The 27,474-nt window shown below is 31.3% G+C and overlaps 3 protein-coding genes across 5 annotated transcripts; 1 reads left to right on the plus strand and 2 right to left on the minus strand.

Moving 5' to 3' along the window:
* Positions 1-6,985: 6,985 nt before the first annotated feature.
* LOC114194443 (endo-1,4-beta-xylanase 1-like) lies at positions 6,986-12,790 on the minus strand. Of its 3 annotated transcripts, none has more exons than XM_028084656.1 (8): positions 12,590-12,790; positions 11,686-11,876; positions 10,706-11,073; positions 10,461-10,617; positions 9,881-10,233; positions 9,516-9,693; positions 8,815-9,351; positions 6,986-8,303 (listed from the first exon to the last, which is right to left on the minus strand). In XM_028084656.1, exons 2-8 carry the CDS (start codon positions 11,767-11,769, stop codon positions 7,188-7,190), a joined length of 2,793 nt encoding a protein of 930 aa, XP_027940457.1. In that variant the 5' UTR covers positions 11,770-11,876; positions 12,590-12,790; the 3' UTR covers positions 6,986-7,187. The 3 variants fall into 3 exon arrangements, with proteins under 3 accessions (XP_027940457.1, XP_027940458.1, XP_027940459.1); XM_028084657.1 differs by having other exon boundaries at positions 11,686-12,065; positions 12,590-12,780; XM_028084658.1 differs by lacking the exon at positions 11,686-11,876 and having other exon boundaries at positions 12,590-12,781.
* A 727-nt stretch (positions 12,791-13,517) lies between these two features.
* Positions 13,518-18,746, minus strand: LOC114193486 (RNA pseudouridine synthase 3, mitochondrial). Its single transcript, XM_028083312.1, has 10 exons — positions 18,449-18,746; positions 17,258-17,587; positions 15,859-15,930; positions 15,535-15,693; positions 15,365-15,412; positions 15,200-15,280; positions 14,773-14,889; positions 14,542-14,643; positions 14,273-14,431; positions 13,518-14,077 (listed from the first exon to the last, which is right to left on the minus strand). Exons 1-10 carry the CDS (start codon positions 18,488-18,490, stop codon positions 13,703-13,705), a joined length of 1,485 nt encoding a protein of 494 aa, XP_027939113.1. The 5' UTR covers positions 18,491-18,746; the 3' UTR covers positions 13,518-13,702.
* A 3,140-nt stretch (positions 18,747-21,886) lies between these two features.
* Positions 21,887-24,797, plus strand: LOC114193705 (transcription factor RAX2-like). Its single transcript, XM_028083601.1, has 3 exons — positions 21,887-22,104; positions 22,730-22,859; positions 23,895-24,797. The coding sequence occupies exons 1-3, from the start codon at positions 21,969-21,971 to the stop codon at positions 24,535-24,537; spliced, it is 909 nt and encodes a 302-aa protein (XP_027939402.1). The 5' UTR covers positions 21,887-21,968; the 3' UTR covers positions 24,538-24,797.
* The last annotated feature ends 2,677 nt before the right edge of the window (positions 24,798-27,474 follow it).

Raw genomic sequence — 27,474 nt, forward strand, 5'->3', positions numbered from 1 at the left:
TATAATTCAAGGAATACGTTTTTTAATCTAACAAAAAATTGGCGATCAAAATCCTGTTTTGATGAATAAAGAAATAAAAAAGTGTAGAAAATGGACACCATTATAAAATTCTTGATGAAGGAATTTAGTAATCTATTTAAATATAAATTTATAAACTAAAAGTTATTGATAATTAAAATAATTTTAAAAAATTATAATTGATTTCTAAATTTATAATTAAAATAATTTTTATTATAAATTGATTTATAAATTAATTATCTAAATTTTGACAAAAAAAATTAATTTTTAAATTCGTCACTGTTGAATAGTTTTCATGTAAAGAAAAAATTATAGAAAAAATTAAAAAATAAATGTTTAATTTCTTTTAGTTGAGATAGTAACTAATTTATTTTGAAATTTATTAATAGAATATTATTTGGTTATAAATATTTTATTCATATTTATTTTAGTTTTAAAATATTTTATTAATATTTATTACAATAATAATTAGTTATAGTAATGATATTACAAAAAATAATAAATAAATCATTTTATTTATTTATTTAAATATTTTTATGTCAAATCCAAATCATCTCACTCATTATTTTCTCCTTCATTTTATGAAATTATCTAAATAAAGCATAAGAAAACACGTACGATGAAATTGAATGAACGAGTGATGAAATCAATCAATCGTCCTAAGAATCATTGGAAACATCGAATATCATTCCATGTTCCTTTTAACATCAACCACTTCAATAGCCTCACACAGATTCAACAATTATAATGCTTCGTTATTGTCCTCTTAAATTCTTATGGATATTTTTACTTTTCTTATTATTGCAAACCTTTAAAACAAGGTCTTGTCCTTCTTTCCATCATCTTTGGAAAAATATAAATTCTCAGACAACTTTAAACTCATAATTATTCTTCTGGGGAATTATGTAGAAGTAATAAGTAAGGAATTTTGACTTAAAAAAATAATGAATTTTAAAATATGCAAGAATGATATGATGTTATTATTAGACATCAAAGGCTAATTCATATTTTTTCTAAAATAATTATGATAAAATTGTAATTAAATTTCCTTTTGGTGCAAAAATCCAATATGATTTTGATTTTATTTACAGTAAGAAATAATTAAAATTGAAACTACCACAAATAATGTTTTTAGGTTTTTCTTTGAAAATATTGCAACTAAAGTTGACTTAATTCAAATTCTGATGAGAAAACTTTTAGGATTAATTTAACTTTATTTCACCTATAATTAGTAATTATTTTTATTCATTTTGATTATTTATTATTTCTACACTGAGACTTTCTAACTTGAAATTATTTTAAATTTTAATATGGTTTATTTATGTAATATTATTTTAAAATATAACATTTATATTTAAAAATTCATAAAAATATTTTATTTTAATTTAAAATTTATTTTAATTTCAATTTTAAAAAAATTATATTAAATTATTGTAAAATTATTTTCTAAACATATTAATATATTTATTAAATTTATTCTATAACATCAACCAAATCATGTACAACCTTTTTTATTCATTTACACTCACATTTATCAAATTCAAACAACGCACTTTCCACTCCTTTCTTTCTCTTTGGTCTATATTAATCCAAATAGAGTCCTAGGAAGATTTTAATAATAAAGTTTAAAGTGAATAAGAAATGAAGTTTACAAAAAGAAGTTAGATTCATTTCTACTTCACTCTAAAATTTGTAGTTATCAAATTATTTCTTTCTATGCATTTTCTTTTCAATAAAACACAATTCATCATGATTTTTCTATCATATTGAGATCCTGGAATAACTAAAAAGAGTTTAGAATATTTTCGACCGATTAAATCTAATTTCTGGTAAGTATATTCAACATAGATAGTGTTTTAATCTTTTCTTCCTCTTTGATGGATATTATTAAGAGATGTTGCCAATGTAGGGTTGAGTTTTTGGAAGATTATTTATGTTGTTGGATTGTGGGAAGAGATTCTATACAATATGGTCGATGATTTGGATATATTAATTATATGAATTTTTATAAAATATGAAATATATGATGAAGTGAATTGATATGTTTGGAATTATATTGTTGTATGTATAAAATCAACCTTGTACATGATGTTGAAAAGAAAAGAAAATTGTGAGATGTTGGTGATGAGTGAAAATGTTGAGAAATATGGGTTGAGGTTGCTCTCGAGTCAAATATCACGTGAGCGTCATGTAAGTACGTTCAAATGGTATGTATTAATTAAACTAATCGTCATACATCATTGATCATTGGGTTGGTTGATCAAACAATATGTTATATGTTACGAGATTAACAAGTGTACCAAACCGCACAAATAATAAATTGGAAAGTTCAAGTATCGTTTCGAAAAATCTTGTGCAACTCTTGTAATTCGTAATTCAATTAGACAATAAATTTCACAAAAACAAAAATAAAACTCTTTTTGTATTTTTATCAAACATATGGTGTACATCAATATATGATAAAGGCTTCATTGAGATTGAGTTTCATAATTCAATTCAAAGCAAAAACACCAAACGACATACTTTTAATTCATTCTCTATCATTCATAGTCGTAATGTCTTACTGACAAGTCTAAACTTGAATAATAAAAACCCTATGTCTATTAATTTTTACTATATATTTGCATTAATGATTAAGATTCTGATGTTATGAATGACTAAATGTTCCCACATCTATGTCTAGCACGTGAAAGTTATTAGTTGTTTTATCCTAATCAATCTCCCACATATGCAATCAATCTAAAATATGTAGTTAAAACAAGAATAGAACACAATAGTGACAAAAAAATTTATATTGAATAGTAAAATTCAAAAGGAGTTAAGAATACATTACACTCAAGCCCCCGTAAATAAGGAAGTTAGCTACTTCTTAACATTCTGAATACTATAATAAAAATAAAGATGAATCCAACTTTATAAATATCTCTTCTTGCTTTTGATAATCAAATTTTGTTGATATTTTTCTTAATTTCTTTGATATTTTCACTTATCTGCAAAATATTAAATAAGTAAACTAAATACTTATCTTTTCCAATTTTATTAAATAAAACCTAAAATATCTAAAAAGATAATATAAAATAACAATATAATATAAAAATAAACAAAGAATAAAACATGGTAGTGTCAATTATCAGGATATTGCTCAAGTGATGGTTTGTACCTTAAGCAAGAAAGAGACTAAGAGGTTTCTATTTCTCTGGAAGCACATCATTCAAGCGTTGGGCAAACACTTAAGTGATATGATTTGTGACTCAAGCATTGTTTTGAATGTTTAAATGCGGTGTAAATGCAATGCATATATGTATAACAAGTGACACTATGTGACGCATGTTATGAAAACTCAAGAACTAAATGACGTTAAAGTGTCCTGAGATGGTGAAGGAGTTCATTGGAACTTGTTGAATTTATCCAAACAAAGTGGTGTTGCTCAAGTGTTAGTTGTAATACTCAACTAATGGATGCTTAAGCGATAAGGTAGTCATTGGAGCGAGGGGAACTATAAAGGATGTTGGTCTCAGGTAGCATTTTGCTCACATAACAAGTGTGTCGCTAAAGCACAATGAGTATTACCTTGTTTTTGTTTAAGAAGTTGCTTAAGAGATAAAAGCTCGTTTAAGTGCTTGTGTTGGAAGTGTGATGATGCTTTATTATATTATATACTTTTATACATGATTAGTGTTATATTTATGATGTATAAAAGGCATGATTAATGTTAAGATTCATGACATGATGTATGCATGGTATATGTCCTTTTTGGATGGTCGTTCATGGGTGATGGATCCTAGTTGGGTCAGTTATATATATGTGTTGGTATATGTGTATACAAGGCTTGACCCTAGATGAGTGACTTTAACCGGATGGTTAGCATGATCCTTAAGTGATATAGGGATACTTAAGTAGTATTGCACCTTGAGTGGTGATAATATATTCAATTAAATTTTCATGAATTCTCAATATTTCTAATATATATATATATATATATATATATATATATATATATAATATAATATAATTTAAAAAAATTTAAAATAAAATACATAGTTTATTTTATTTTTAAATAAAATACATAACTAAAAAAATTTCATAAAAAATTAGGGGCCATGCCCCGCATACTCCTATTAAAATCTACCGTTGTTATTAAGTATAAGCACAATAAAAAAAATACTATGAATTTATTAGTATTCATATATGTAATCTTGATATGAGCACAATAATATATGTTTGTGATGGATACTTATATATTAATATGCTTTATTTTATATTGATTCACCTTTACATTCTTGTATGTGTATTCCTCCAATGGTCATATTTAATACAGAAACAAAATTTATTATAAGTGAGAGTGAAAACACACATACTTCAAAATGATAATTCATTATTATTGTTCTTATGTTGTATATTCTTACAAGAACCTTTAAATGTAGAAGATGTTTATAATTCTGATAACTAATATAATAATTTTATTTCATAAAAGCGTTACACTAGTTTAAAAAAACATATATGAAAAAGGTTTGAAAAAAAATCCAACTACAAGATTATATATATATATATATATATATATATATATATATATATATATATATATATATATATATATATATTATTGTAGGTGACATCAATTGTTTCATAGGAGAGACCAAATGGTCTAAGTCACAATTGAATCATGGTAATTGGACGGTTACGCTCATAAATAAAAAAAGTTATGTCCTGACTAATAGCTACAGTTTTTTGCTTAGTGTTAAACGTTCCATCAAACAATTGGTACTCTTAAAGTAAAAAGAGATGTTGCCTGACTAATAATTATAGTTTTTTGTCTGGTGATAAATGTTCAATCCAATCTATATTAATTACCGTGTTTCTTTTACCAAAGATTAGACGAACTCTAAACACTGATACCAATAAATAAGAGTAAGAATGATGAAAATGAAAAATTTATGTACCTAAATATTTTCTATACATAGTAATGTATATTTTTTTCTTAGAAAAAAAAAAGAGAAGAGTTAATTTAAGTAAATTCTTATAGAAATAAGAAGAAAAATTAAAATGTTTTTTTTTATAAGCTAAGGGTGGTTGATATACAAATTAAAAACATAAATTTTGAAAGATTATATAAAAAACTAATTGAAATTCTTTTTTTTTTCTCTCTACCTTATTGAACACTTTGTTAAAACAATATTTTTAAAGTAGGAAGAAGAATACATAAATTCATAACAACAATAATGCTTTTTAGTGATTTTAGTCTCCAAAAATTTAATTACACATTTAATATTTTAGTTATCAAAAGGATAAATAGATCAAAATCTAAATTTTATTGTGGTTTATATTGTTAAAGGAAAAATTACTTAAGTGTTAATCCACTCTTCTAGTAATGTTCCTTTTATATAAGCCATTTCATGAAATTGGTTTAGGGATTCGGTCTACTTGTGTTATTAATAGAGGTGTTGGGGGTTGGAATAGTTGGTTAGATTGTTTGGGACATTACACCTTCTTAGCATTGATATTATTACGGACAAATATCATATAAATCTGAAATTTTTAAAAAATTATACTTTGCCACTAATATTTTCTCTTACTTCCTTTTATTAATAAAGTATTATATTTAACAAAATAAAGACAAATGTAAACAAATTTTCCCATTAAAATAATCATATTTGTCAAAGAGTAGAAATAAATGATAGTGTGTCAAACTATCATGCTCCTTTAATAATATCCAAACCTACCTAACTCAAGTTGCATATAACACAATAATGCTAATGTAAACTTGCTTTTAATAACAATATTTATTAGAGCATCAAAATAAATTTATGTTGATAGACGAGCTTGATAAACTAACCTAATTAATTCGATGAACAAGTTGAGTTGTTAAAGTGTGAATATTTTTATCAAAACTTATTTTGGTTACACTTAATTGGACGCAATTTTATTAGTTTGGAGGGGATTGGTCATGGAAGGTATATTTTATTATTTGTATTTTATATAATTGACAAATCATAAAAAATAAGTTTAATATATATACTGTTAATTTCAATTTTAAGGTTAATATTTTATGGATATTGGTTTCTTTATGAACTTAGCTATTGTTATAACTTATACAAATTATTTTATTTCTATAATTGACACACTTCGTTATATTTACTTTATAACTATCAAAAACATTTTATTAATATGTTATACTATACTAAATTATTTTGTCATTTTTTAATTTTTTAAATATTTAAAAATTGCAGACGACCACTCATAGCTCGATAAAGACGGGCTGGACTAGAAAATTTTGAATTTAGATTGTTTCTTTTTACACCCGCAATTTTCTTAGGATACCTCTCATATTTAAATTCAAGAGAGTCTTATTCAAAGTGTCTGGAGGTGTTAAAAAATCATGGGGTGTAGGAAGTTAGAATCTTGAATAGGTATCAAATTGGCTCGGCACAAAAAGTATTGGCCCATTATAGATTAAATTGAGGCAGCTTCGTTTTGCACCACCACACATTACAACGTGCATCCCATCCGGTAGTGAAATAACGTATTTATCCTCATCTTTTTCATTTCATCTTCATTTTGCTACTTCTGTCGCCCACCCTTCTCTCGTGCTCTTCTTCTTTTATGCTTTTTTGTTTCAGACCCATTGTAATGAATTGTATTTGTTTCCATTCTCACTATTCTGATTACAAATTTTGTATTCTAGATAAGGAATACATCCAGAATCCCAATTCGAAATATAAAATATATTTTAAATTATGCATTTTGGAATATAAAAATTGTACGATTAAGAATGTATTTTTATTTTGTATTTTGGAATGTACTATCCGAAATACAAAAATACAAACATGTGGATTATAAATTGAAATTTTCAAGTGTGTGGGGGTGTAGGTTAAAATTATGTAGGTGCAAGAAGAAGATGCCCTAACCCGAATTCACATGTAAAATGTTTGAAATGAAAAGCAACTAATAATAGAATGAGCCACAGGAATAGGATTGTATGCAGTTTATTAGTTCAAACCAGTATCATTTTCATTTATTTTTCACTTCTTTCTTACAAGTATATATATAAAATGGCGAAACAGTATTCTTTTTGTTGAGATTTTGTGAAGTTGTGAAATCCACAACAATAAACCAACAACATTCTTCATCCAACCCAAGGATATAAAAAAGACACCAACATCATAGTATGCTTATAAATCAACGGATACCACCAGTGGCGTGTCACCTTTGTCAAGAACAAATGTCTTAGAAATTTTCTTTGATGGGGTCACAACTTGCACATTGTACGTTCCATGAAAGCCTCTGAAGTTGTATTGGCCTTGTTCATCAACATGGCCACGGCTGTGAGAGAGCCACTCTTGTTTCAGAGCCAGGAACCTTTTCCCTGCCTCATTGATGTCACCTTCTGCATTTACCAAGTGTGCATTGTCCCTACTCATAAACAGCTCCCAAAAACCCCACAGCATTATGCCTTCTACTGCAGGATGAGCCATGGCTTCACGCAGCATAACTTCAAGATCATCTGCTCTCACATATTCATTGATGGAAGACACATCAAGCTCAGTGAACCATATAGGGAGACCAAGAATACCCAACTTGTCAAGGGAAGAACTCACAATAGGCCCTATTGGACTATCTATGTGACCTTGAATTCCAATTCCTCCAACTGGGGCACCTTGCTCTTGCAAATCAAGAATGTGATGGATGTACTTATCAGGACATGATCTTGTGTCACATCCATCCTCCACATGGTAATCATTCACAAAGAGTGTAGCAGAAGGGTCTAGTTGGTTTGCAGTTTTGAACATGTTAGCCCTTATATCCTTGCCTAGCCTATCTTGAAAGAATGAACCATGCAGCATTTCATTGTTGACATCATAGTGACTGAACTTGCCCTTGTAACGAGTTAGAAGCCCGTTTAGGCGGTTCTGGATCGCCGTCATCAAATCGTTTTGGTTCAGTGATTTGATCCACTGCTGAACCACTCCATCCACTTCCCAGAAGATACAATGGCCACGAGTTTGTATATTGTGCTTCTGACACAGGCTTAACAGATCATCAGCATCCTTGTAATTGAAGTTCCCTTGTTGTGGCTCTGTCCAATACCACTTTAACTCGTTTCCAAACACAGCCCAGTTAAAATGCTTCACCATGAAGTCAACAAAGTCCTCATTGTCAATGTTTGATCTACTGATGCATGTTCCAATTGGGAAATCATTCTGTGTTTGTCTAACTTGCACTGAGGTGTTAGCGTAGCTGCCAGAGTCCAGCCCAGAGAATTTCAGTACAACATCACGTTTGCGTATCTGCAGTGCACCAAGTCAGTATAAATTAAAATGCATACAAAAATAATGCAGAGCATCACTTGTCTTATCAATGAAGAAAGGATAATTGAGGTGATGATAAAGTATTACAGTCTGAAATACATATAACATTTATTTCTAGAATTGAAAATTTTGTTTTGTTTATAATGAAAAATATTAGATATGTTTTTAGTTCCTAAACTTGGATATGAAATTGAAATTTGTCGCTGCCTATAACTTACATACATTTTGGTCTCCAGACTTTAAAAATAAATGAATATAGTACTTTTAACCTAATAATGTTAATCTTTTTGGGCTTGTTAAACGGCGTTTCAGGCCGATATTGGAGCGAGAACATGTAAAACGATGTAAACAACTCAAATGTTAGCTTGAAACGCATTTAACACGTCAAAAAAATTTAACTAAATTGGGTTAAAAATACTATTCCATATGTTTATGAAGTTATTCTCTACGAGACAAATAATGTGAGATGTGGAAGGAAACTTGATCTCACCTTATCTGTTTGGATCTTTAAATATCTAAATCTTGCATGTCTATCCACAGGAAAAATTTGAAGTCCAGCCACCATCAAGTCCACACCAGCAGCAGGACCTTGGACATAAACCATAACCTTTGATGGCTGTTTTTCAATTCTAAAGGACCCTCCAATTTCATGCCACGTGTCATCAGAAACCTCAGTTTGTCCTCCATTGACCCACTGGTTGTCAACACCAAGAGCAACATTCACATTCTGTGGCCCTGATGATCCTGAGCCAATCCGGACCCAAGCAGACACTTGATAAGTCGAAAAGAGTTTCACTTTATCAGTGATGATCTGGGCAGGACCCATCCATGTTTGTGTTCGATTAGTTACTAGGATGTACCTCCCACTCAGGAGTTCATGAGGACCAAGAGAATCTCTTGCCATTGGTGGAATTATATGTGGTGAACCACTTTTAACACTTAAAGTGCAATTGCCAAGGGGAAACCATCCATTGGTGCCATCAGCTAGATTGCTGTTTTGAATTATATTAACCCCAAAAGTAACATTCTGCAAAGCAAAATCAACTTTTAGGTGCTTGGAACATAGAATTGAAAGCACAACCAAATTATATAAGTTGATATCAAAGCAATGCTTGTGCAGAATGTTCAGAAAACACTAGCATTAATGTTATCAAAGTAATTTACAAAATAAGAATGCTGCAAATGTACAACCTTTACATCTGGTGGGGTTGAAGGAGGTGTTTTAGCTGCATGCTTTAAGACCAAATTATTGAGAAGAATGTCAGTGCCTGGAGGGGGTCCCTCTAAATAAAGGACCACTTTTGATGGAGAACCATTTAGAAGGAATTTTCCCTGCAGAGTAACCCAATCTTTATCTGTTGCCTGCAAACTTCAGAACAAACCAAATTTCTTTAGAAAACTTCAGAACAAACCCAATGCTAATGTTATTATATCACTAAAACATACTATAGCAAGTTTCTTTCTGTTTTGTTTATAATTCAAGAATAATAAACAGCCATGTTATGCATCAGATTCTATGTGAAATACAGTGACAGAAAAATAAGACAGATACTAACTTTGCAATGCCTATATACTGTTCTTTAAGATCTGGTGCTTGGACCCACAAAGTTGCACGTACATCAGCAGTAGAGACATTGTTTCCAAAAATTCTTACTAAAGCAGTGACCTCATAGGCCAGCTTGCGCTGCACGCGTCCAGTGATATCTTGCTGAATTCCATTCCAGTTCTGTGTGCGTTCTGTTGCAGATGCAAAGAATTTCCCAGATTTTGGAACAATTTTCCCATCATTCATGGAATCATGCAACACAATCTTGCAGCCTCTTCCAGACCAGTTATTCAGACCATCATCAAATTGCGGGTTGATGATGATGTTGTCATCTCCCGCTGAAACACATGCTGTGGTTGTGATCTATTAAAATAAGAAGAAAAAGGTACACTTAGTAAGTTAAAAACACGCAGATTCCACAAGACTTATTACACTGACATATATTTAGTGCAATTTCAATCTGATCATAGAAGAAGTAATAACCAATGCACAAGCATGAGCTTGATATTTATCAGAGTATTAGACTATGTCAATATGCAGAATTGCACAGAGAAATAACATTTCCATGAATTCATAACTTCATAACCTACATTATTATTCGGAGTGGAACAGTTTATTTCTACTGATCGAATGAGCAGATCAACTCCAGGAGCAGGTCCTTCCAAGTAAAATACAACCCGATCAGGCATAGTTGATAATGAGAATTTCCCTTCCAACTTCTCCCAACTATCCTTATTAACAGAAGTTCTGCAGAAAATCATGGTAACGTAAGGGAGTTTTCCAGAATTTCTTTAATACAAGGAAGAACATACAATGAAATCACAAAAATTCATACCTTCCAATGAACAAGTAACTAGTAGCCGAATCATGATATTCGAGTTTCAAAGTAGCTAGAACATCACTAGGTCCCTGAGAAAGATTGGATACTCCCACACAAGCCAAAACTGTGTAAGTGTAACCAGTGGAAATTCTTTCTGTGATGTCTTGCTCAAGGCCTTGCCAGCATTCCTTTCTGTCAGTGATAACAGCATAATTAGCACCCAACTCCCTCGGAATTCCTCCTTGAGCACCCGATTCAGCTGAAATTACATAGCCAGTGCAGGAATTGAGATGCCAAGAGTTCAGCCCTCTGGAAAAGTCATGATTAAGTAAAATATTTGCACCCTTGCTCCCACTTGGATCAGACATGTTTCCTGCCATGATCTGTCAAAGAAAACAATATCAGAGAAAACAGCCAAGAAAGAACTCTGTGCATGATTTATACAGGTTTTATATGTTTAGCATATTGGAAAGAACTCTCCTAAGTCTCAAATGTGACCTTCCATAACTTTTGAACTGTGTGTATTGTTTTATCTGCTGGCTAATTATGTTTTGTTTTATTTTGCCATAACAAAACTTAAGAATGTTTCATATACTTCCACTTTCTTATACTAGGTTGTATTTAATTGGTTGCAACAATAGTCCTTGTAAGCCTGCAACTTACATGTATCTAACAATTATAGTTTGTATAGTTTTACACATTGATTGAATCCAACACGAGAAGAAGCTAAATTCGGCAATGAAGCTTGTAATGGACATCTGAGAGGCATGATCTCAGACTCCATCCCTTGTGAAGCTACCAAATTAGGCAATGTGGTTAATGCAGGATAACCTTCGTTAATAAAAGGAATAAGCTAACTAATCAATGGGTGCTGAAGCAGAAATACCACAGGCATAAACAATTCATAATTAAAGAAACAAGAATCATTAAGCAAAGACAATGTGAAAGATTTTAAGTTTTGACACAGAAAAAAACTACCCTCAGTTGTAGGATACCTGAGATTGAGATTGGTTATGCTTCCTGTGAGAGTGAAACTTAGAGATTCTGCTTGTGAAGCAGCAGGCAGAGAACCTCTTCATTATATACCCACTTGCTCAGCAAATTTGTGAGTGAAGGCTACGGATAACACTGGACCCAACCAGAAAACTTGATCCTTCATTTGGATATATTATTATCCAACCAAACCCTTTGGGATCAAATGAATTTAACAATCAATCAACATTAACAAACCCTTTCAAATAAATCAAATACCAAAAAGATTAAAAAAATTAAAAGTAGCTTTCTTGAATTTCCTTTTATTCTGCCTCTTCTCTTGCCTCACTAGTGCTTTTTGCTTTATCGTGCAGATTAGTGATGCTTGAATTGGAATGGAAGCCTAAGTAAGGATGAAGGGTAGGAAGTTAAGGATGAGTTCTTTGTTTCCTTAATGGAATATTAAAAATCCGATCCAATTGGATGAGTCTTAGATTACAAGATTTTGCATTGTTAGGTGGAAATGACTTTTCTATCCGTACTTATAGCACAATGGATCCAAATCCAATTTACTACGTATATATATGAACATACAAACTTGAATGGAATTGCAGATATCCAACAACACTACTGCTACTGTAATACAATCTCTATAGCACCTTGCAACATTCAAATTCCAACAAAACCAAAATCCTAAACCCTATGTTTATGTCCTCGTACTAAACCTTTAAGTCACGTTGCTCTTATTCTTACAAGTAAAACCATGTTTACAAGGCTTATTATTTGTATTATAAGTTTACAGTAACAGCTCGCAAGTTTGTGAATATTTGAAATCATGCAATTGAAATAAAATAATAAATGATGGAATATGAATTTTTTTAATAGGAAAATTATGGAATATGATATGACGCAGTGAGTGGGTGTTACCTAAATCAAAATGAAGTAGTTGTTGTTTGTGTCTCCGGTTCGGTCCAACAAGAAAAGGAGCGGTTCGTGCGATTAAGAGGTGGTGCTGCTGTGAGAAACGCTGCGTTTCATGGTTTCGGGAGATTCTGATTTTGGAGGACCAGACAGCCAGAGTGGACCGAAGACAAGTTAACTTACGTGAGAAGTATGTGCCGTCTAACAGTGTTTTTCAAATTTTAAACGAAGACATAATGTTTAAGATTTAAGATTCAAAGTCTTGATTCTTCAATAAGACCGTTAAGTATAAAAAAATCAATTAGCTACTTTTTCTTAAGCAGTTTAGAGACATTGTCATTATATATTTTAATAATGTTTTGTCGAGATATAAAAGTAAAAATGCATTTCTTCATTTGTCATAAATGCATTTTCATTGTTCAATTCCACAAAGTTTATAGGAATATAGAACGAAAGCTTTTAGACGATCTGGTGACCAATAATAAAAATACATTTTCATGAGATAACAGACATTTTTTGTAGTTATTTTGATTGATATTTTTTAAAATGTTGTGAATGTATTTTCGTTCCATATTTTGACATACACAGCATAAACGTATTATCAAAGAGTACTTTTGTCAAAAACAATTACAAAGTTGAGAGCTGATTAGAAATCAAGGGTGTAAGAATAGCAAGGCCAAGGATACTCAAACGCCCAAAACTTTTATAAAAGAACCTCACTATAGGTAATGATTACACGACAATGATTTGAATATTTCTTTCAATACTCTAAGTCTTCTTCATCTACCCCCTTTCATTCTGAAATGGATCGTCTCAAATCAGAAAAAGAAAAAAAAAAACTTTGAAAGAGTATATATGTATGTAACTCTTCTTATTTAATACGAAGTATATAACTCGGCATTCGTTATAAAAGTCTCCAGAATATGAACAAATTAAAACATGAGTACACTGAAGCAGATATATTCAACTCATCAAAAAGAGAACATCGACAAATCAGAGAAGTTTCAGTATGTTACTTCAATGTACTTGGACTCCAACCTATGCCTAAACTATTAAATACTAGTGAACACTATTTATTTTCCCTTAAGTTAATTAACAAAATGCATCATGCAATTAAGTTCAGACTAAATACGAGGACATAAGATTCCAACTAATTCTCATATGGGATGGCATTGTTGCCACAAATCGAAGAACATCAGGCTGCTGGCTAAGTGAACCGTGTAGTTCTTCTGAACTATTGTTCAAAACTTGTAGAAACTTGGCGATGTTGGGGAGCACAAGTTCTCTGCAGTGAAGATGCAATAGAGGAACCTTCGATAAAACACTTCCCTTCTGAACATCAAGGCCTTCTGGCCTACGCAACTTGTATGGTTTTCCAGTTGTTGGCTCGATATCGATTCGCGGCATTTGTTTCCATCGGCTGTGCACAAACCAGCCATACTTGTAGTCACCCACTATTGGTGTGCCAAGTGCTTCAGCGCAATGGACACGCAACTGGAAAATGGGAACAGAAATCACATGAACTCTCTAGCTAAAACGTTACTTGGCAAGACAGAAATATATTAAAACAGGGAATTATTTCAAAAATTAACTGATACCTTAAACGTACCACATTTTTACAATACAGAATCCATCATGCAGTAAACACAGAGACAGAGAGAGAGAGAGTAGAAATTGATACCAATATACCTGATGCTTCCTGTAAGTAAGAGGACGTAGCTCCACCCACGAGCATCCATTTATCTTAGGACCAAGCACCCGATACTCAGTTACAGCCTCTTGGCGTGGTTCTACACTTGAATGGTGAGCTAGTATTATCCTCTCAGTCTTCCCATCATTTAGAAGCACCTGGAATAAGAAGGCATACAATCAACACATTAGAAGGTAGCAGCCACCTAAAACATGTTATCACTGAATGCATTATAGAGAAGAGAATAAAAATGAAAGAGATCATAAACCTTAGAAAGAGGAGCATGGATGACGCCTTCCTTCTCCTTGGGAGTCCCTATGACCAATGCCCAATACCTCTGATACGTAGCTTCACATGCATCATTCCAAGCCTAAAATAGCCAATTAATGTTAAAATTCAAATGAAAATATCAATCAGTTGTTCAAAGTGTTTTCAAAGATTCACCAACTAAACAAGACGTACAGAAAATAGGATTCATTATTTCTTGTATGTAAGGCACCTTACAAGAAGATTTGGCATTGTTGATGTTAGTGAACAACCATTGGAGATGAGATGCACTATCTTTAGTTCTACCCAGTAAAAGGATGCCACTGGTCTCTCTGTCAAGACGGTGAACCTGAAAAGGCCAACAAAATAATTATATTATCTTGTATTTTTAATATGAATCAACCATTTGTAATGAACAACTTCACAATCCAAAACAGATTAATAGAGTAGAAGAGCTGAAAATTGACTACACCATTTGACATATTATGAAGAAAACAATCAGGAATTCAGGTTAGTTAAGAAACATTAAGCAAAAATCTTCAAATTTTAAAAGCTTTACATTGGTGAATGAATAAATGAATAAATATCCATTTGTTAGATGATGAAGTATATGCCAAATCGTTCCACTGTAATGATGAACAAGAGTTAAAGTAGTTTACTAGTTTAGGGCCCTCATCATAATCATAGGACAGTGCAGCAGCTGCCAATGCGTCCATGCTATTATGAACTGGTAAACTCCCCTAACAAAGTATAAGCAGGAAATTAAAATCACATAATAAACTCAAAGTGAATTACTGTAAATGTGAAAGAATAGAAATTTGAACCTTAACCGGCAACTTTGGAGGTTTATTAAGCACAATAATAGCCGAGTCCTGAAAGTAAAACATTTGATTACGCAATAAATAAAATTTATTTTAATGGAATTGAATAATAAGAATAGCAACAAAAAACTGTAAGAAATAAAATAAATTTGATATTGAACGAAAGGGTATACCTTGTAAATCACAAGCCTTTGCAGATACTTAATTTCGTCAGCATTTGGATATAGTGTTCCACAAGGAATAGCATCATATCTTTTGGAAATCCTAGTCTCAGCAATTGAAACAGGAACGTGAACTCTGGCACCATGTTCCATCACTTCATTAGGTCTAATCTGCATTTAAGCTGTACAGTTGTAGTATTATTAAACCTAAAACAAATCTAAAGCAATTGACTAAAATCTGTTGTTGAAAAACTGATACAGAGACAAAGAGGAAATTACCCAGTGGTTTTTTCATAGAAAATAGTGAATTAACAGGATAGATATAGACATGAATACCTTTCGCATGGGTTTCATCAGAGTTTCTTTCTGAGTGTAAGAGTCAGCACCAACTACGCCCTCCATTTGCACCTAGAATATGAAATTAGCAACAAGGCCCGTAAGTACACTTATCTATTATTTTATATCTGACCATTAAACATAAACTAAATAATATTTAATACAGAAATGTAGATGCTAATATCTTGTTAGTTGTTTAAATTTGCAAAGTAAATAGAGTTTTGCAAGAATATCCCTTCAAGTGTAATAGTTGATGTCATCATAAATAGGAAGGAATTACTTTCAAACTATGGATGAAGATTAAAAGAGGGAGGCAAGAGTAAAAGTTCTACTAAGTTAGGAAACTTTTAAAGAAAATAGGCAATAGTTATCATGAAATAAAACCTTTGTTTGGGTATGAAGTTTGCAAGGAAACAAGATAAGACTTCTTAGTAACCTTGCATTTGGTTACATGTATAAGAGAAGGAGTATTTGGCCTCCTTCTCTTCCCTCGTGCCTCCTATGCAAGGAATTCCTTAGACTATTTTGTAAAGACTTGTACTTTGGAAAGAAAAGTCATTTATATGCAAAAGCCTTATGTGCTTGTGAGAAGTGGAGAACTTCTCTCTTTTAGATTCTTATCTTCAGAACTGTCTCAAGTAGACCAACTTGCTTATCTCACCGAGTTTGACTGGCACAAGATTTTTCTAATTTTTAGCTTGTAAGTCATAATCTTGGTTAGCTTATAGAGCACTGGTTATATTATTTATTCCTACTTTTTTGTTTCTTTTATTGAAGGTGAAAGCACCAAGTTCTGTTTGTGGAAGACGGGTGGGTAGGTATCTGCGTAAAGAATTGAACCTACAATGTTATCACATGCTAACCCTTACAGATTTGGCTCTTAATGGTAATTCTTACCGTATGATGTAACTTCAATGTTCCCTCAAGGATATGGAGACTCAACCTCTCACCAATTCTTCCAGAAAAAGGTCCCAACAAAGATTGTACAACCAATTTAAGGCAATGACGACAAGTATATAATAGATTAGGCATCTCATTAATGTTATCAATTTTGGGTTGCAGAAAATAGAGGAAGTCCAATAATAAGCTATATCATATAGCGGAAGTCACATGACAGTTGAAATATATGATATATCAATTCTGTGTGTATATAAAAATAAGCCGTCCGCAAATAAAAATTGGGATTGCATTAACTCAAAAGTTCAATTGGCAGAAGAATTATCAGACATGACAAGACGAAGCAAACCGCATGCTGCAACTATAACAATGATAATCAACGCAAAAGGAGTTGCAATTTGGAGTCAAGAAATTTCACTATGCGATAGCATTATAGCACCTATTTAACAACATTGCAGCAGCTAAAATAAAGTGTAAATACAATAAAGTAGTAGACACTTACAAGACCCTCTCTGAAATGGGATTCAATGACAGAACCCCATGTACCCTTGAAGTAATACTTAATCCAATTGACAGCAGTAACATAATCACGCTGTCCAGGACCACTATTTGAGCTCTTGGCAGGCAAAGGGTGGCCAGGAAAAGGAGGCAATGATAACAACTGTCTGGGTTTTGGACCTTCTTTAGGAGCATCCAGGCGAGCAATATTGTTAGATACCCTGATTACCGGTTCAACAGAAACAGGCCTTGGGGGTTGAATTCTAGAGTAGTGCCTCACTACGAACAACAGCCATGTGCAGCTATTGTTATTATTACTCACATGATTCAACATCTGTAGCCAACAAAGCAAAACACCAGTTCAAGAGTAATCACATTCACAGGTACAAACAGTAAAAAGGTAAAAGTTTAACTAGAAAAATTGCAAAAAAGGCAGGACAAATGTTGTTTAAGGATCGTGTTCCCACTCTCTTTTCATTTATTAGTAGTTACTAAAAATTGGGTTTTCATCGTGCATGTCATGTGACTTTTTTGTCAAGGTACTAAAGATAACTACTAAACAGATTATCCAAACAATCAAAGTTGTGAAGCGTTAGATTGCCTTAACATACTAAAATTTACACGATGCCTGGATAAACCTTCATCCAACACCAACATGAAACCTTAGCTTTGAAAAAAAAAACATGCTTGGTAGTTGGTTAAACTCAGAGGAAATCACTAAATTTGTCCTTCACAGTGTGAGGCATTGATAAGTTAATCTTGAGAGAAAAAATAATTGTAAAGAGATTTCTGAAAACGCATTCTTCGGACAAATTCATTCTTCCATTAGCTTGTTTTGAAGAAAAAAAAATTGTACAAGTCATCTCTATCCTCTGCCTCCTCCTCCTCGTCCCTTCTCTTCTTTAAGTTTGTCCAACTGCCATCATTCGCCAAAAGAAGAGTAATCTGCTTCATCAGAAAACTCACTTATCTCATGTTACTCAGCCTCGATAAACAGCTTATGGCCAAACTGATTCAGATACAGCTGGCCATGAAGAATCCAACCCCTTCTTCCAAACAAAACCACCCCTCCCTCCCAATCACTAGCTCAACTTCAATGGCCCCAAATCCACATTCCAAATCAACTTCAATTTGAGACATTATGTGGTTTGTACAACAATGAAGAAGCATTATTTAGTGGTTAGGAATGGGTTACCTGAATTGAAAGCTTCAGAGCGGCCTTACAATAGTGTTTCATTGGGAGCTTTGTCTGAGCCTTTGTTGGGGACGACAATAGGGCTTCGTCGGCCACAATAGGGTTTCGCCGGCGCCAGGAGATTGGTTTCAATGACAGCGACAAGGGTATCGCCGCCGGCGACGAGAGCTCTGCCGGAAAAAGGGAATTCACGACGGTGTGAGAGAAGGGAACTCGCAGTGTTTTGAGTGAGAGATGAGAGTGTGAGAAGGGAACTCCCTGGCTTCTTTTTTCTGACCGATTTTGAAAGGAAAATAAAGACCTGTTATTCAAATCTTAAAATTTTTTATTTGGTAAAATATGTATTCTTCTACAGTATGTTTAATATGGGATACATTTTTTTATTTCTAGTAATTTGAAGTTGAGAAAATTCTTTAATTTTTTATTAATTTTCTGAAAATGTTGTTTATCGGAAATATTTTTTAATTATATTTCTTACATTTTTTTAGAGTGTGTTGGAAAGGTGTGTAACACTTATTAAATCTTTAATATAGTATACTAAATATTAAAGTCTGTAGAAAAATTCTATTAAAATTAAATTTAAAATTTGATCATGGTCATAGTACATATATATAAAAAATCATGGTTATCACAACTTGAAAAATGAAAACTATTATACATTTATATAAAAAAATTTGCAAATTTTCAAATGAAAATTATATTAAAACATATTTTCCAATGTTGGTTGTCACTATTATACATGTATTTGGTTACTAAAGAAGTTGTAATGACTCTTTAAAGTTCGGCGATTTACTTATAAGATATTTTTATTTATGGAGTGATTATTCATCATTACATTTTAGATACCTCACACCATAATCCTACTGTGTAAGCTCTTTTGAAAGAGTTCGACTAAGAAATATAACTCAGCTAAACTTTTCTCATCATTTCTCTTACACTAAAAAAAATCCCTAACTTTCATACTTATTTACGCATTAAAGAGTTTTTTGCAGGTAAATATTCCCCATTTCAGACTAATCTGCCTCATAAATATACTCCTAAGATCTTATCATGTGTCTTACAGATACCTAGTCTCCAACCTGACAATAACATTTGACTTCCACCATGGGATCCTGGTAAAGTTATCCTCAGCCTCAATCATTCATGCCTACAACTAAATTGAAAAATCTCAGACAACACAAAAGAATGGATCCCAACCCTATGAACACCATCCAAAACCAAATTCAAATGCTACTACCAAAACGAGCAACTTAGGAGGAAACACCAGACATACCTACAAGCTATGTGAGAATAGACTGAGGCTCTGCTAAAAACTCAGACTAAAACTCAAACTCAATAGTTGCGTCAACAACATCATGTTGATCTTCAAGCATTGCACTCCAAATTGGACAATTTGGAAAGGGAAAATTTGTTACGACCAATCCATTCCCGTGAACAAACACCCATAGTTGAGATGTACCACTCCTCGACAAGTGAAAGCAACCCGCTAAGGACAATTAGAGATCAACAGCCAACCCCAAGAAGCAGAAGTCAGCCATCAAGACGACCTAGTAAACATCAAAGTGAATTCGTGGTTTTACTTGTAACATGTCTTTATATGATATAGTTGTTGAGGTCTATCATTTATGGGATTATTATTCGTCATTACACCTCAAAAACATCACACAATGTCTCTATTATGCAAGCCCTTTATAAAGAGCTCAATCAAGAAGTACAACTCACTTAAGCTTTTCTCATACTTTCTTTACATTCAAAAAAAATCCTTATCTCTCATACCTACTTAAGCATCAGAGAGTCTTTTGTAGTTGTATCTTCCTCTATCCAAACCGACCTGTCTCACAATGATACTCCTAGGATCTTACTAAGTGTTTTACAGATACATAGTATCCAACCCAGTAAGAACAATTATTAATTTGAATTTTTGTTTTCATGCATATGTCAACTTAGGATATGGGATTTCTAATTCATCTCATTATGCTGAAACTAGATATTTAATATTAGTACAATAGCAAGTGGTATAATATGTCCAACACACTTTGCTAGAATATTACATTTGGATAAGTGAATTTAAGTTTGAGTCATCCTCTTAAATGTTTGCACAAACCTGACTCGTAAAATAAACATTACTTTAACTTATATACTATTTAGTTATAGGCTTAATTAGTAATTTAGTTAGATTAAGGGTTTATGATTCACTTTGGTTTCTATATTTTTTTTACTCAATTGAGTCATAATATTTTTAAAATAGAGTTAATATGATATTTTTCATTAAATTAATAGTAACTCTTTTTGAAAAGTGGCACGTGCCAAAATATGAAATGTGTTGGAAATTTTTTATTATAATTTAAAAAATAAATAATTAAAATAAAAAAACTTACTGTTACCCATGTTTTTATAGACCTTTAATTTACGGGTTAATGGTTTTTATAGCTAACGGTTATATTTTTATTACTATTTACTCCTTTGTCTCCTTTTGCTACCTATAAATACCACCTAGGTGCATGGGGAAGAATACAACAACAGAGTTCTCTAAAAAGTTTTCTTCTTTTCTTTTTTATATTATCTTTAAGACAGTGGTGTTCATAAGGTTTGGAGATCTTTCACTGCATTGGATCAATCTGACGGCTTGTTGTATCTTGGGAGAGAAACATATATGATTTGAAACACATATGATTGTGTATTTGTTTAGCCCAGGAGAGGCGTGCCTCAACCTAAGATATTTCTACTCCGTACCTTTTATTTTTTATTTGTTATTATTATTATAATTGTTGATTTCTGATTAATATTCATTATTTATATATATGTTTCAATATTATTATCGCTCTAATTATTATTATTATATTATTTTCATATTTTTATTATTAATAGTATTATTTGAGTAATCATTTTCTAACAAAATGTCTCACATGTCAAATAAGAGAAATCCCAAAATAAAGAAAGTTCAAATTTTGATAATAACATCTTTCAAATGACGTTAAAATCAATTATAACAAATATTTTATTTAAAAAACTATATATATATATATATATAAATCAAAAACCTAAATATAAAAACTAAATTACTAATTAAACTTTAATTTCATATACGATGAGACAGTGAACATTTTGCTCTCTTTGTTTATATTTTTGAATTATAAATTATATAACAAAATACAAATTTTAAAAACATCTTAACAGTTATATATTGCTAAGAGAGTAACAGTTAGAACAAGAAAAAGAAAAAAACGTATAAAGAAGAATAGTGGAGAAACACCCATTTTTGAAGCAACACCAAACAGGCCTAGAATTTGAACCCAGATTGGGTTTGTACAAACTTGTAACAGTCTCAAAATATGGTCTCATCTTATCGTATTAATTATTACAACTTAATACAATGTTTTGTCTAGTAGCTGGCTGGGTCCCCCCTGCCTCAGATGACACCAACTTTATAACACCTTCACCAGAAAACAAAGACTCTCAAAGTCTCACAGTTTTGTTCTTTCTGTGATCATTGGAGTTTCTGTGAGACAGTGTTGTGGCCATGGGAAGAGCCCCTTGCTGTGACAAAGCCAATGTCAAAAGAGGACCATGGTCCCCTGAAGAAGATGCAACACTCAAAGCCTATGTGGAGTCTCATGGAACTGGTGGAAATTGGATTGCATTGCCCAAAAAAGCTGGTTTTTCTCTCTTCTCTCCCAACACCATTTTCACATTTTTTTCAAACACTTTCTTGTTCATCCTTTTTGCTCCTTGCTTTTTCTCTCCAATTCAAGAACAAATCAAACTTTTCTCGAGATCTTTTCTGATTATCCATTCACTTTGTTTTGTTTCGACATGGAGTTTTGTGTTATGATGCATTTTTTTAACTTGAATTCCAGTTTCGTTTTGTTTATCAAAAGTTTGTTTTTTTCTTAAGCATCGAATTCGCAAACTGCATGTTTAAAGAACCATAATTGTATAGAAACTCATCTCACTATATGAATTTTGAGTTACAAATACATTGACAAATGCAACTGTTTTCTCAGTTTTCTCAGTGTTTGTTCAATTTCCAAGTCCACTAGTAGACACAGTTTTTCCCCATATAACATTATTTCTTTTGAATCCTTTTGGTCAAAATCATAAATAGCTTCTGCAGTTTACAAGGCATGAAACAAGGAATGGGAGTTTCTACTGTTATATTATACTCTTAATAATTAATCTCTCCATTTGTAACTTTTTTTTTAATTATTTTAATTCATTTTCATTATATTTATAAACTTTATTTTTTCTTTATTATTATAATTATTATTATTTAATATGCAGGCCTTAGACGGTGTGGGAAGAGTTGCCGTCTACGGTGGCTGAATTATCTGAGACCAGACATCAAACATGGAGGCTTCACTGAAGAAGAAGACAACATCATTTGCAATCTCTATGGCCAGATGGGAAGCAGGCAAGTTTTATTATTTTCAAATTATTTCAATTTCACACTATAATATTCACCATCCATTAAAAAAATAATCAACAACAGATATATAATTAAATACATCCATAAGAGATTATTCTAATTGTAATTTAGCCAATGCTTATATGATTATGTTTCTATTCACTATTATTAACTTACAATTATAATAAAATTTTCATTTTACAAAAATATATTAGCTTGGACCACATCATGTGGTACGGACCAATTTTTATATAACATGACATTTTTTTTTATTAATTAATGATGAAAAGTTTCAAGACAGTGTTGTAGATTTAAGCTTTATATTATAACCAAACAAAATTATAAACCGTGAGTTTATTATAATTATGTGTTGGAAAAATTCATGTCACGCGGTTTCGTTTAATTTACATATAACACATACATACACGTTATAGTTTTTTTTTTTTAATAGTTTGAATAATATTTTATATTTAAATTTTAATGACGATAATTAGTATGATATAATTACGAATAAGAAAAATCTTTTTCAGCACAAATTATTGTATAATTTGCGATCCCATCACACGGTTTCGACCAAATTCCATATAATTGTTTCATTTTTATTTAGTGATAAAAAGTTTTGAAACAACATTTTAAATTTAAATTTCATAACTTTTTAGTATCGGAGAAACCCATTTTAGAATAATTTTTTCTATAGACAGGGACCACACAGTTTCGATCAATTTTTATACAATATGTTTGCTTTGTAAAGATGAAATATTAAAAAAAAAAAAGATTTAAATTCAAATGTTATTAGTCATTGTATACATTCATAATTTTTCTAATGAAATCTTTAACAAATCAAAACAATATATTTTAAAGTCAATAGTGGCCTAATTAATTGTTAGACCTATATGAAAAGGAAACACATGTTTACACCACACATAATATATATATATATATATATATATATATATATATATATATATATATATATATATATATATATATATATATATATATATATATATACTGATAAAACTTGTATTCTTGCTTGTTCAGATGGTCTGCCATAGCCTCTAAGCTTCCTGGCAGAACCGACAATGATGTGAAAAACTACTGGAACACGAAACTGAAGAAGAAGATAATGGTGGCAGGAAAAGTTAGTCTCAAAACATTGACTGAAAATGACACTCTTCTTTCAACTTCAACCCCATTACCAACCAACCAAAAAAATTCACCTTTCAATGCTTCACTAAATCAGCTACCCTTGGTGCTACCGATCTTAGAAACAAATGATAGCAATGCATTCACCATTAATCAAAAAAACATCATTAGTTTTGACCAAACAAAGCATCATGGGTTGATGCATGGTATCTCACAAATTGGTGCAAGTTCAAGGTTCAAAAACAACACCAATGAAAGTAACAGTAACAGTCACATGGTTTCACTGTCTCAAGAAGGTTCAAGCAGCATTTCGGATTCATCTTCAATTGCAGTGAATTACAACAAGTGTGTTGTGTCACAGCCTCAACAACAAGAACAACATCAACAACAACATGTTATTGATGAATCTATGGAAATGTTGATGGATTTTGGCTTTGGATTTCCCTATGATTTTTCTAACTGCCATTATGAGAGAGTTGGTGAAACTTTTGCTCCAGAGTGGGTTGATTTTAGCTATGCTGACATTAAGCCACATTGACCAAATCAAAGTGTGTGTTAGCTAACTAGTTATTTTATTCATACAATGTATAACCAATGGGATATTTGTGTAAGAAAAAAAAAATGCAACAACTTATGTGAAGTGTGAAGTGAAGACTTAATTAGGTGACATTTAGTTTTCTAGTTTGTTGATGATAAAGTTTAGTATATTAATGTGTAGTTCATAGATAAGAACTATACATAGTTTAATTAGGTCAAAGTTTGAATTAAGCAAATAAAAATGCTAAAGATTATTGACTAGATGCTCTTTGTGTTATATTTGTTATTAAATTATGAGGTTCATGCATTGCATTGGGTGTGGGGCCAATGAATATGGTTATTTATTTGCTTTTTGTTTGATATAAGGATTTCTTTTTTTATGTACATGTGTGTTGATGACACAAGCATGTTGGTCACGAAAGTTGCATGGAGGGGTGACTAGTTCAAACCCTAGAATTGAATAATTTGTCTTTCTTCTTGCATTGTTCATCAACCATAAAAGATTCTCTGTCTTTTTCTCTCTCTCTCTGCTCGCACCTCTCGTGATGCACTTTCATCAACAGTCATATTGTAAATAAATGATCATTCTGAACCCTGAAATATTAATTGGAAAAAGTTAAACCTACTTGTCAATTTTGAGATGCATGAGATGGGATAAAAGATGTGAGAGAGAAAAATTAATAGATGTGATAAATGATGCAATAAATATTTCATTATGAAAAAATGAAATGAAAATTGAATAAAGAACAGTAAATGGAAATGGATGTAAAAAATATAAAAATTATATTAGTATATGGCAGAAATTTTCAAATGCTTACTTATTATAAATTTTATTTTAGTTTAGTTACTAACTTGTTAGGTTCTTGATTTTCTTTGTCTTTATATGTGTTTTTTTTACTCAATATTGTAATTTTAATATTTTGAAAAAGACTCAATTGAGTTCTCGATTTTTGAAAAAATATTTAATGTGATCTCTTTTATTAAATTGATAGTAATGCAGTTTGAAAGTATTACCCGTCAAAAGTTTGGATTATCTTTTATTTTTAAGATGTCATGTGTCAAAATAAATAAAAAAAGAAAACAAGATTTCTAAGAAAAAAAAATGTGTTAGATTTTGACACATAACAAACATAAATTTTAACACTTTTAAATGATTTTAAATGATGTTAATAGAATAAGTCATATTGATATTTTAGAAAATAGAAACTTGATTGAGTAAAAAACAAATATAACGATTAAAACGAATCAAAGACCTAAATATAAAAACTTAGTTATACTAATTAAAATTTTAATTTTATTTCAATAAATTGAAATTTAATGTTTATAATATAAGTATATTATTTATTTTATTTTAAATGAATTTATTTATTTTATTTATAACAATAATTTACATAAATATTATATGAATATCTTTCCTTTATATTATTAATTATATAATAAGTAAAGTGTGAGCGTATATATCTTAAGTTGTTTTTTTTTAAAGATGTGTTATAAAATAAAGGTAATAAGAGAGACAAAGGAGAGGAAGAATAGAGAATTAGAGAGTAGGGAGCAACTTCTGTTTTTATGTGTGTATCATTACTGATAGGACGAGTCCTATTTATAGGTACAATATGGTAACCCAGAAAGGATATAAAATCAAATAGTAAATACAAAATATTACATCATAAAGAGTAATGAATAATATGATTATCAATCATATGAGTAATTGTATAAATCAATGGACGACCATTAATTCATAACACTCCCCCTTGGGTGTCCATTGATAAAAGAATGTGCCTCGTTAAAACCTTACTAGGAAAAACCCTTTGGGATAAAAACCTAGTGAAGGAAAAAGAGTACATCATTCTATATAATATTGTTCTTTGCATCTTCTAATTTCTCCCCCTCATGTAAACTTACATCATTAAGATGGCGGAGTCCAATCCTATGAACCAATTGCTCAAAAGTTCTCCTTGGCAAAGACTTTGTAAATAAATCTGCTAGATTTTCACATGAGCGAATCTTTTGGATCTCTACATCACCATTTCTTTGAAGATCATGAGTGAAAAAGAATTTTGGAAGAATATGTTTTGTTCTGTCTCCTTTAATATATCCTTCTTTCAATTGAGCAATGCATGCACTATTGTCTTCATATATCGTTGTTGGTTTCATTTTTCCCAAGGATAAACCACAAGTTTGTCGCACATGTTGAATTATAGACCTTAACCAAACACATTCACGACTTGCCTCATGTAATGCTAAAATTTCTGCATGATTTGACGATGTTGCTGTTATTGTTTGTTTCACAGATCGCCATGAAATCGCTGTGCCACCACATGTGAACAAATATCCTGTTTGTGATCGACCATTATGAGGATCTGATAAATAACCTGCATCTGCATAACCCATTAGATCTAATTTTGAATCATTTGGGTAAAACAAGCCCATATTCATAGTGCCTTTAAGGTAACGGAGTATTTGTTTTACTCCATTCCAATGTCTTCTTGTAGGTGAAGAACTATATCTTGCTAACAAATTTACAGCAAATGCTATATCGGGTCGAGTATAATTAGCAAGATACATTAGTGCTCCTATAGCACTAAGATATGGTACTTCAGGACCAAGTAGTTCTTCATCTTTTTCTTGAGGTCTAAAAGGGTCTTTATCAACATCTAATGACCTCACCACCATTGGAGTGCATAGTGAATGTGATTTGTCCATATAGAACTTTTTAAGCACTTTCGTTATATAAGCTTCTTGATGTACAAGAACACCTTTGTTTAAATACTCAATTTGTAATCCCAAACAAAACTTTGTCCTTCCAAGATCCTTCATCTCAAATTCTTTCTTTAAACAATCAATTGCCTTTGTGAGCTCATTAGGAGTTCCAACTATGTTTATGTCATCTACATAAACAGCAATTATGGCAAATTCATTCTCGGATCTTTTCATATAA

Source organism: Vigna unguiculata, chromosome 8 (genome assembly GCF_004118075.2).
Source record: "Vigna unguiculata cultivar IT97K-499-35 chromosome 8, ASM411807v1, whole genome shotgun sequence".
NCBI lineage: Eukaryota > Viridiplantae > Streptophyta > Magnoliopsida > Fabales > Fabaceae > Vigna > Vigna unguiculata.